General features: G+C 36.8%; 1 protein-coding gene across 17 annotated transcripts in view; it reads right to left on the reverse strand.

The window, feature by feature from the left end:
- The window catches only part of smash (smallish), a 483,421-nt gene that overhangs the window by 13,778 nt on the left and 457,286 nt on the right, over positions 1–12,357 (reverse strand). For all 17 annotated transcript variants that reach the window (XM_067791824.1, XM_067791791.1, XM_067791784.1 and 14 more), the window contains 2 exons: positions 5,037–6,663; positions 1,807–3,286 (listed from right to left, as the gene is read on the reverse strand). In XM_067791824.1, the coding sequence (XP_067647925.1) occupies positions 1,807–3,286; positions 5,037–6,663 (3,107 nt within the window). The remainder of the gene's footprint in view (positions 1–1,806; positions 3,287–5,036; positions 6,664–12,357) is intronic.

The following is a 12,357-nucleotide window of genomic DNA, read 5'->3' on the forward strand; positions in this document are numbered from 1 at the left end:
GATCTTTCTTTTTCGATTAAAAATAAGAGTTCCTTCGACCTTAATTTGTTGCAATCAAGTTGCTTATGATTTTTTACTGCTATGATCAAGTCAAATAGTTATTTTGTCACTTGAAATTCGTATGACAAAAAATAATAGATTTTTAACGGTCGAGATTAATATTAATCAACTTGCGAGTAATCTCTATACTTCCACTCAAACGCAATAGTTGTACTGATTTTGGTGTTTTATGATTCAGTTGAAAGATTGTTTTGTTATTTTAAATAAAAATAAATAAAAATAGTCGATATGTAAGGGTTACGATATTTATTAATCTCAATTTTATGATCTTAATTTGATCGTCCAAAAATTATGTTTATTTGTTATGATTTTTATTGAAGCAATTAAATTAAATCAGTATTTTGCGATAAAGCCTTTCAATAAGAAATAGTCCTTATTTGTGAGTTTCGATTAATATTTATTTATCTCTGTTTTTGATTTATATTTTTTTTTTCAAAAATAAAAGTTTTTCGGATTATTTTTTGTGGCAAATGAGTGTAATGGTGATTTTGGGATTGTAAAGCTTTTCGATTAAGAATATTCGAATTTATGAATTAAAACTTGCATTAATCTCTATCTTGTAATAAATTTTTTTTTTCATTAAAAAATAAGAGTTAGCCTGACTTTAATTTGGTGCAATTAAGTTTAATGGTGATTTTGTGATTTTAAAGCTTTCGGATAAAAAATAATCGTTATCTCTGACAAGATTAATATTAGTGTCTGTTTTTTAATCCATATTTTTGTACGAAAATAAGAGTTTTTTGGCTTTTTCTTGTTGAAATTAAGTTCAATGGTGATTTCGTGATTTAAAACCTTTTTGAAAAAGATTAATTGTTAATTATCAATTAAGATTAAAATTAATTTCCATTTTGTAATCATTGCTTTTTTCGCTCAAAAACTAAACGCTTAATGATTTCTTATATTTAAGATTACTCTGCATCCTAGCTTTGTAGTCAATGTGACTGGAACTGAATCGAGCACTAAAAACCTGAGAATATTCTATGAGAGCTTTTGTAGGGCGCTAAGCCTCATTAACATCCCATGGTAGTTTGGGTTATATATTAGACTTTAGTTTGAATAATTAGTTTGTATTTTTTGAATTGAGTAGTCCTAGAAGAGGTAAAGAAGACATTGCCTTCAGCTTAAGTTGTTGAGTAAGGCACGGCGATTGAAGCTCAGATACAGAGTTCCTTAAGAACTATCACCTATCACCTTTATCACTGGTACATAAGGTATTCGCTCTGCAGAGCTCTACAGTGGCATGGAATAAATCTATGCTTAGGAGTGGAATACGCAACGTAACCGGGGCAACTGGAAACCCCACAAGGACCCCTTTTTATCATTTTCTTCAAGTTATCATTTTCTTCAAGCAATCAAAACAAAGGAAATCCCAACTACAAACTACTAGGATCTTCCTCCAGCCTAGCACTGCTACTTCATTCTAAAGTTGTAGCCAGTGCATCTGGCGTTGGGATAATTGAAAGGAGTCAGTTATAGCGGGCCTGCAAAGTACTTAGTAAATACCCTGCTCCCTTGCTGAATACTTAGTAGCCAACTTTTAGGTAAAAAACCTAGAGAAAGACAGAGCTACAATCCTATATGAGGCTGAATATATAAAGCAATATATGCGAACAATATATGGCTACTATAGACAGTTCCTCCTGTATCACCTCTACCTCTGCACTTATCCTTTTACCAAAAAAAGAAATACAAAAATAAAAAATAACTGTTATTTTTGGACCCGGCAGTTTTGTTATTGAAGCTCACCTTTTGCGCTCGCCAATACCTTTGCTCTGTACACGTTCCGTAAGCGTTTGTATAATCGAATCTGGCAACGGCTTACCATTACTATTGACACTCATAGAGTTTTTGATGGCATTCGCATTGCCATTTTGCTGATGCACAGGTGTCGCACCTGTCGAGCTAACGCGTCTCTGCTCGGCCATACGCCGCTGCTCGGCTTCCTGCACCAACCAATGATTGTTGTAGGCATGATATGCATCTGGCAAGGATTTTCGTTTCTGATGATATGCCGATAACCAAGCGGGATCATTAGTTAAATTTGAGTCGTATGATTTGCGTTGTTGCACTTGCACCCAACCATCAGTGTATTTAGGCTTTGGTGTAGCGCTGAGTGCATGCAAAGTATTGCGGGACATATTGCCCGGTAAAGCTGGATGACCATTGATCGGAGATAGCGCAGTGTTCGGAGCGATATCACCACCATTACTGCTGCTTGACAAATTTTGTGTGGATTGATGATGATATGGTGATTGATGATTGGTGTAGATTGTGTGACCACGTGGTGCTGCAGTTGGTGCAGCAATTTTCACTAATGAGCCGCTGTAAGCTTGAGTCTGCAATGAATTTCTATGAGCGCTCAAATCATCTAATGCGCTCCCACCCGTTAACGCAGCATTCGCTGCAGTAGGCGGCGTGATGTGCATGGCACGCATTGGTTTGGTAGGTGGCGTTGGTGGCAGCATATGCCGTTTGGAAAATTCTTGCAAATCAGACATGGACTTGCGATAATTGATATCCGCTGGATAGTATTGTTGTTGTAAATTTGGTACATTTGCATAAATCTGATGTGCCGTCGGTTGCGGCTTCTTTGTGTCGTTTGCACCCACGAATTGTTGTTGTTGTGCTGCTGATGTGCTGTGTTGGCTGCCATGATGTGGTGCTGGGGGTGGCAGCGCATACTGTGGCACCGCACTTTGATATGCTAAATTTGTAGCACCATTTGACACCAACGTTATACCAACTCCATTCAAATCTTGCAATGAACGCCGACTGGCGGACATTAACATTTTGGCACCATGTTGCAATTCGCGTCGTGCCATATTCTCGCGTAGCATTAAGTTTTCACGCTGTCGCTTCAACTCTTCCTGCTCCAACTGCAGCAGTTCACGTTCAACACGCAGCACTTCTTCTTGTTCGCGTATTTTCTCCTCGATCGAGAGCATTTTGGCATTAGCGGTGGCTGTGGCCTCGGTGAGTGATTTGGTTGCTGCAGCGGCCACTGTCGCAGACTCGGTCCACGATTCGGCGGAGTTGCCTTTGACAGTTTGTAGTAGCGGTGTTTGCACAGCAGCTAGCAAAGCTTCAGTCTGATATATCAGATCGTTTGATTTGAGGCTGTGTGGGGGTGAGTCGATTCGACGATCATTTTCTTCTGAAGAGTTCGTGTAGTGCTCGCTACTCTGACGTGAATGATTTTCGGATACACCTGAGTCACGACTTTCACCTGGAATGCGAATTAAAAGGAATAGAAAAAAGGATAGAAAAAAGTGAATACCTACTCGAATGCTAATGTGCTAGTTTTCTATATTATAAGATATGTAGGGCCTGCACATGGACATAGTAAGCTGATCCTTAGTCGAACTCATTTTGCATGGTTCTACAGAAAATCTTCGCGTATCTTAGGTTAGGTAAGGTTAGATTGTCTCTCAATGAGCAAAAGGGCACATTTAGGTCCGCTGGCCCACTTTGATACCACTCGATGAGCTAAGGCACATCATTCAATAATTAGCTCAGAATATCTTCAATTTGAGCAGGGCCAAGCTTTGCCCGTCAATAATGTGCCTGTTCATACATTTCATACGAATCCTGATCGGACTGAGGCATCTCCTCTTCATCCCTAGAGTTCCGACAGAAAAAGCCCGGTATTATCCAAGGAAATGGATCTAAGGCAAGACGCTTAAGATTATTTAAAATCTCAGTTCGCTGCTCAATTAAGCGGGTCCAGGTTTGTCTGGACACTTCATATGTAGGTTCTTGACGTACTGTAAGGAGAACAGCTTTTGATTCGATTCTATCTATACCAACTGTAGTATTGATGAAGCGGAACTTGAAAGCATTCTATTCTGGCATCAAAACTAGAACTGAGATGCAAGCTTTTTACAGAAGGAGGTGGGAAAGTTCGACATGTTCATATCATAGTCGGTGTAGTGACTATTGTGAAACCCAATACCTTTTGGGGAGTGTATTTCTCGATACAACAGTAACTGTAACAACAGAGTCTAACTAAACCAGGGGCTGTTTTACAGTATCTTAAATTTGAGCCACCACAGAAAGAAATGGACTCGAATGGCTATGGACCGCAGTTTAGATAGATAACAAAGTAAGAAGCGCTGCTTCTTTCGCAGATATGGCTCTGGCGACCACAAGTTCCTCACGAAATAAGGGGGTTGAATGACCAAGAAGGTTCGACGTGGTCACATCAAATGGTTCCCTCGATGGTCGGATTAGTAGCTTACTGGTGCTATTTTCCGAACGAATTGGAAAGGACCATCAACATCGGCAAAACTCAGCAAAACTTTCAGGGAGCCTGCTTATCGCTGCAAAAAGAAGATTCGCATGACAATTGCCAGGGATATTGCTGTGGCCCGGACTCAGATCTTAATCTTCAAATAGTTCGACGCAACCGAAAGCCGGGTCAGGCGCTCCCATAGCACCGTCGATCGCACCAGATTTGAACTAAGGGCTTTAATAGATGTTTGGCTATCGCAGTAGGTGTTCTCAACCACCGCATCCTTAATAGCAGCAATTTCCGCCCGGAAGACGCTACAGTGGTGGGAAAACTTACACTTGGGGTTTATATCTATAAGACCCCCCCTCCAGCATTTCATGTCCAAATTCGTTGAAGGGTAAAAAAAAATGTTCCCGAGGCAGTCGACCGAATATCAAAATATGTTAGACCCAGTGTACTCCGGACTCAGTCCGGGAAAGACTTCCCACAGCCGTACGATTTCTTACGCCTACGGGTAGTACTTTTCATCTTCAATTGCATCTCCTTTTGAAAGATACTTTCTCGAACTCCCGATTGTTCTATACACCGAAATGCACCCATGGATAGAAGAATGGTCGGACAGACGACCCATCAAACAAACAAGGGAGTCAATAAAAAGGTGGACGGGAAATCGTTTACGATTTCGAAATTGTTTTCTCTTACATGAAAACTTAACATCTTAATCAATTTTTTTCTCAGCACTTACCTGTATCCGAACTGTCACATAGACCGGCCTTCAAGTACAACTGCTTCTCCAAACGTCGCTCCTCCTGTAAAAGTTGCGCCATATCTGGTGGTGGTGCTACCGTCAACTCTAAATAACTCTCGTCATCATCCAAATTTGTTGTGTCTATACCCAAAAAGCTGGACCGCTTATTACGCAACTCTTTCTTGATACGTTTTGTTGAGTTCATACGTTTGATGGGCGGTGAAGGATGATCCATAGCTAAAGCATTTACATGTGGCAAACGTGATGATATCGTTTCGTATGTATTATCCGAGGACCAAGTGTCCGTATTATCCGGTATGCTATCCATATCATCAAAGAGTGGCGGACTATCCACAGGTGGTGGTGGTGGCTTCTCTTTGGGTGGCTCTAATTTGAAACTGTTATTGAGTATGGCGCCGGTGCCATTAGCTAACGTAGAATTTTCCAAGCCAGTATAGAAAACTTCAATATTTTCGTAAAGTGGAACTGGACGTAAATGTTTGGGTGTATCATAGTATGGTTCAGAAGATTTAGGCACTTGATAGTAGGGTTCAAGTTCGACTTGCTCTGTAACTGTGTGATTGTTGATGGGCGAGAGGCGCATTGTTGTTTTGTGTGGGATTGTAGGATTTGTGGGTTGCGTAGATCTTTCGTTTGCTGCGTTTTGTAAAGCAGCTGTTGTTATTGTAGCGGTATTTGTTGTTTTATTGTTTACAATTGCATGCGCCTTTTCACTAGCTATGAGCGAAGCAGTAGCTGCTTTTGTTGTTGCTGCTGGCGCTATTGTTATATTTGTTGTAGCATTAGCAAAAGCATTTGTTAATTCATTAAATGAAGTTTCATTTACTTGACAATTGTTGCTGTTGTTAATGCTAGCGTTATAGCTACTACGTTGATTGTTATTGCTGTTGTTATAACAGCTGTTGTTGTTGTTATTACCATTATTGCTGCTGTTGTTGTTAGTTAAATTATTTAGCAAATTATTGGCATTATTATTAGCAACTGAATTGTCATAATTGTGATTATTGTTGTTTTTGTTTTCAATTTGATTGCACGTTTGTTTATTGTAAGCATTATTAATATTATTATTGTTGCTGTTGCTATTGTTGTTCAGCTCATTTGCTGACATATTTCGTTGTACATCAGCATCAGTATCTACTTGTCGCGTAGATGCTGCTGAGATATTCTCATAAATGGGTTCCTTCGCGATACGAGTCTCGAGCGCTAAAACGTCAGCGCTATTATCAAAATCTTCATAATTGTCTGCATTACTTACAAATTTATTGTTCAATTCAGCATTGTTCTTTATTGTATATTTTGTATTAGTGTTGTTTTGTTTGTTGTTGTTGCAATTGTTTGGCATTATTTCAGTTTGTTGTCTCGATTTAAATTCTTTTTCTTCGTCAGTACGATTCGCGGTTTCCCTTTTATTATTGTCTGTTATTGTTGTTGTTTTTGTTGTATTTTCCAATATTGTTGTTGCTGTTGTTGATGTTGTTTTGCGATTGCTTGTAGCAATCGTATTTAATGTTTTGGTTGTTGCTTTTGTTGTTGTTGTTTCATTCATGCTGAATGTTGTCTCTTTGTCTATTGCTTCCAGCGCCAATTCAAGAGCTTCGTTGATCTGTAGCGTGATTTGTGTTTGTTGTTTTGTTTTTATTGTTGTTTTTATTAAGTTATTTGACAGCGTAGTCAATAATTTTAGTTATTGTTATGTATTAAGTTTATTGATTTTTCGATATTTTTTTTATTACACCAAATTAATCAAATATTCAATTCCATGACCAATCCAATTTCAATGTCAATTTCAAATAATTCAGTTAATTAATCAATTCAATCGTAACCGATATTGCAGTTCAATTGTGTGAGACAAATAAGCCAAGTCAACAAGCACATGAGTATATGAAAAAAACGAAGTTATGAAATCAATGTTAGTTAAGAGTACAACAAAACAAAAAAAAAAAAAACAAGTATTTCGATTATAATAATAAATTATGAAATTTAATTAAAATTCAAATAAATGTTATTAAATTATATGAAATTATTGTAGCTAAATAAACATGCAAATGTTAAAAACATATAAAAAATATATATTTAAATTGATCATGCTTTATAAGCAAAATATGCAACAATAAAATAATTAACAATTTTTAATAAAATCCAACCGCGTGCAAAAAGCATTAAACCTTATGAATATTTCAAGCAAACAACAAAAAAGTGTAGACAAACAAAATTTGGTATACCAGTGCCACATTCTAGATGATTCTTAAAAATAAAAATAAACAAGTAAGGGTTTCTAAGTTCGGATGTAACAGAACATAATATACTCAGTTCATTTCAGACGAATTACTTTTGCGAATTTGTTTACTAGTGATTTATTTATTTGTTGGGGCTCTAGAAATGTTGTGCAATCCTTGAGCGGAATAAGGGCGTAACACCGCCCATTAAAAAAAAGTCTGCCGATTTGCTCTTACAATAAAACTTGGTAATTGAAACATCATTGATAGAAAACTATTTTCTGCTAAGTTATAGCTTATTATTCTAGTCCACGACCCTTTTAGACTTGTTTTATATCTAAGTTGCAGTGGTCTTTAACCCATCCCGTCCATTTTAACTAGATATATTTCCTGCTATAAGGAAAGTATGTGTACTTAATTTTATTACGTTATGTTAATTTTTCTTCGAGTTATGAGCTGGGGCGGCGGAAGGTGTGGGTATGGTGGGTAGTACAACCCACCCGGAAGACCTGAAGGTGGGTAATTACCCACCCCGAAAGAAAAAGACAATTTTTTTGATCTGATCTGAAGTCCAATTAAATTTTCAAATACGCACGCGTAAACCAGTCAGTGCTAGTCAGTCAGGTGATGCGCGCTGTATGTGCGTATGAATAACTATGTTTACAATCAGTGTTGCGCTTGAGCAAATTTCTATTTATCTGAGAGTTGTCTTTCCGACCTCGTTGCTACTGTAAATACAATAAACACAAAGGCGGAAACATTATTCGACATAGTCAAAGACGTGACTAGAAAATTCGTCGGGGAAGTGAAAGAGTTGATCAATTTTGTGAGGCAGAACAGGAAAACAATGAAAAATGAATCCTGCTCTTGCAGCGTACTGCCCAACAACGTAAAATCACACCCTTTAATTAACGAGGTAATTAAGAAGGTATCATCTCATCATCAGATGATGCTCCGGGGCGGCCCCACTCCGTTGGAAGGGCTAGGTGGAAAACGATTTAAACTTCCTTGGTGTGACCAATTGGCACCGGTTGGCGGAGCGAAGGAGCGACTGGCGCACCTTGTTGGACGGCCATAACCGTTGAGACGGTTAAGCGCCAATTAAGTAAGTAAGTAAGTAATTAAGAAAGTTGTAAAATCTTGTTTTGTGGGAATATTATTTTCTTTTAGATGTACATTGCGAATCAAGTCTCTAAAAACCGTGTTGGCCAAAGCTGCATTGTTTTTAGGACGTCTGGAGTCTTTCTCATTCTTGTTCCTTTTGAATGCTTTAATAGAGATATTTGATCGAATTGAAGTACTAAACAAACAACTTCAAAAGGTAGAAATTTATGCCGTAGATTCGTCTTGTAAAATTGAAGCTATAAAAACACGTTGGAAATTTCCCGCGATTCCAAATTTGAATCAATTTGGCTAAATGCATAGAGTTATCAAAGAAATTTGAAATCAGGGTACCGAATTTGCCACGTCGATGGAAAATTTCAAACCGAATTGACAGTAAAATGACAACGACCATGTTTTCAACACTCCAAAAGAATATTGTCGTAAAATTTACTGTGAAATTTATGACCAAGTACTTTGCTCTTTGAAAAGTAGATTCGACACAGACTCAGCCAAATTTTTTCGAACATTGGAACAATTTGCAGTCGGTGAAACAGTTGACGTTGAAAAAATCATCCTGTTTTATAGATTTATTACTTGAGGGCGACTATGCCGCAAGGCCGGCTGAACCATGTCGCTATTCTACATTCGTACTCAAAGAATATTGACAGTTGTCAAAGGAAACTGATGAGCTTGATCTGGAAACCCTCACGAATAAATTTACTTCTAAATATTCGAAGCGAGCTGAAATATTCGCGCTTTAACAATGAGATTAGTTTAAATTCTAGTTTTACGAAAATTATTTTTTTATTTTATTAACTCAAAGTGACGAATAAAGTTGATTGAAAACAGTATAATGTTTTAATTTTATAAGAATAACAGAAAAGGCCAAAAGAAGGGGAAGTTTTTCCGGTTCGAAAAATTACCAACCCGTTTTTTTTTATGTTTCGCCGGCCCTGGTTATGGCTCCCGAAAAATTGCTTGGTCAAAAAAAGGGCGGTGCCACGCCCATTCTCAAAATTTTTAATTTTTTCGTTGCGTTTTTTTCTTTTAATTCCACTTGCGAAATGAAACATTATTGACATGAATATTTATTGATTATTTATAAAAAAACTTTTGTGTAAGAGTGGGCGTGGTCCTTAACCGATTTCGTAAATTTTTCTTCGAAGAATTCCTTAAAGAAAAGACAACCTTTATGTCGAATTGTTATGATAGGTTTACCGGTTTTTGATTATGATTAAAAAGATTTGTAAAAATTATTTTATGACAAGTGGTTTCACGCTCATTTTCAAAAAGTTTTTCACATGTTTATCAAGAGTCTCAATACCAGTTTAACCATCAAATTTCAACATTCTAGGTATATTATTTACTTTATAAGCAGGTTTTATGTGTTTTCCAAAATGTTATATATGTAAAAAGTGGGCGTAGTTATCATCCGTTTTTCTCATTTTAAATAGCGTTGGGAGATGAATGCCAAGGAACTCATATACCTAATTTCAATAAGATATCTCAATATTTATTCAAGTTATCGTGTGCTCAGACAGAGGGACGAACGGACTGAAATGGCTCAATCAATTACTCTTTTCATTCTAAGCATTTTGATATATGGTAGTCTATATTTATCTCGATTCGCTTATGCCGTTACGATCAACCGTTATGTTACCAAAGTTAATATCCTCTGTGTGCAAAGTACGCTGAGTATAAAAACATGAAAAAAAGTAAAACAGCAAACTTGTAAGCCAATTACATCGACGCGAAAGTACACACGCACTTGTAATCAATTGAATTCAACACGAAAATATTTCCCATATAATAGTATGCAATTAGCTAAGTAAACAAAGAAACGAATAATAGCATTTGAAGGTAAAACGAAATTCCCACTAAAACTACCAGAACGCGAAGAAGTAGGGATGCGGCTGCTTGTGGCCCTGCGAAAGTGCGTATACCCTTCATAATGAGTTATAATCTTATTGAAGTTTTGAAAGGTAATTAGCTGAGAGATGTAAATCTTCAAAACAGTAGATTTTATTACTTTAAATAGCATCGGCCTTATTAGCCTTGTCTTCATGGAACTTGCTGAATGTTTTTCTGGTGTAGCCATCATAATGAGAGTTCGAAAACATTTCGTAATATTTGAAAAAAACGGGGGACGAACAGTAACATACGACCATCGATCGAATTCGATACGAATGCAAATTACATCATACGTGGTGATAGAACGATACGAGTACTGAGTAAGTAGTATCGATATTTCTCCAAAAAATACTCAAGTATTTCGTACTCGATGCCTTAATTCAATACTCTCCCCAGATACTTTACCAAGTTCCGATGGTCTACATGTTTAAGATCAACAAAGTTCAGTTCATTAGCACCATACCTTGATCATAAGCTGAGATCGTCGACAATGCGGTAAAAGCTCCGCATTCAACTTAACGGTTTATAATAATGGTGGAATGAAACCCGATTTATGTATATGGTGGTAAAAGAAAAGTAGTTGTTTATTGTCCAGAATCACTATTTCTAACGAAATTATGAAAAGCTGCTACCCTCATAAAATTTCAATAAGGCAGTTCAGCGTTTTGTGCATTTGATACCAAATATAAACCACGGAACAACTTATTTCTTTTAAATTTTTTTTTTTTTCAAATTTTGTTTTGTATTGACAGTTGATTATTAGCTATTCAATTTAAAAAAAAAAAATAAGCTATGACTTTTGATGTTGCGTATTTGCCATGACGTACCAAATGCATAGTCGTATAATAAGTTAGTGTTTTGAGAAAAAATACTCCACCAGTTTTCAAATACAATAATGCTAGACCATTTGACCATTGACCAACAAAATCCTAAACTCCTCTAATACATTTTAAATTATCAAGCAGTAGAGCTTTTTCGATCTGCTGTAAAATTTCGGTCATTGCATTATGCGTAGATTGCACGTATTTTTACGGAGAACGGCAGATCGAGCGGCACTAGCGCCATCCGACATGAAAAGGTAGCGATCTTCCAAATTTTGTTGCAAGCAAAGCATAAGAAGAAGAATTTGACATTTTATTTGGTTAAGCGTGCCTTCACACTTTGCAAGTGAAGTTATTTTTCCACTTGTTGGTACTTTTCTAAAATTTTTACAGTTAAAACCGCAATTTAACATAGTATTTTTACTGTATAGAGAGATTGTTTATAACAGTGCTTCGCGAAATGTTGGTGTGTGAATGGGGAAGGCGAAATAAACTTCAATTGCCAAGTTTGAAGTTTCTTTATATTTACAAACGCAACATCTTGCGTGATTGTGGCGCTGTTACTGGCATGCATAAGATTGCGCTGAACGCATCTACCTATATGAAAAACTTCATTCAGGCTCGGCCATAATACACTCAGAAAACGCACTTCTAAAAAAATACATACATAATCAGCCCAATTCTAAATATTTCCTCGGAATTTTGTTCTCGCGGATTTTTTTATTTTCGTGGAAAAATTCCTACAATTCTTTTCTCCTTGGGAGAACAATAATTGGGGAATATGAATTTCGAATTTTCGAAGTCAACTGTTTTGTCAATTGAATATTCGTTACGCATTTCTTATTTTGTTTAGAAAATTGAAAAGTTTAATTATTGTTGCGAATTTGTTTGAAATTAAAAAATAAAATATAAACAATGCACAGTATTGCATTTTCATCTGGTATTCACTGAAATGAGTAATGAATTGTTGTCACAGCAACATCAACAGTGGAGCATAATAAGGAGAAGACGGCGGGATAACACAAATCCGCCGGAGTTGCCTGCTTCCATTCAGCAAAGCAATTTTCTGGCGGCCAAATCGAGTTGAATTCGTCTTTCGTCATATGCCAAAATCTATTTAAGCCTTCTTAAAAAACCCTTGCGCAATTTCTGGATGGCTGCATCAAATATACCATGAGCTCTTCCGTTGCTTATGATATACTTTTCGACTCAAAATAAAGAATATTGTGCTATAATGTACATTAG

This window comes from Eurosta solidaginis, chromosome 1 (assembly GCF_040869045.1).
Source record: "Eurosta solidaginis isolate ZX-2024a chromosome 1, ASM4086904v1, whole genome shotgun sequence".
NCBI classification, from domain to species: Eukaryota; Metazoa; Arthropoda; class Insecta; order Diptera; family Tephritidae; genus Eurosta; species Eurosta solidaginis.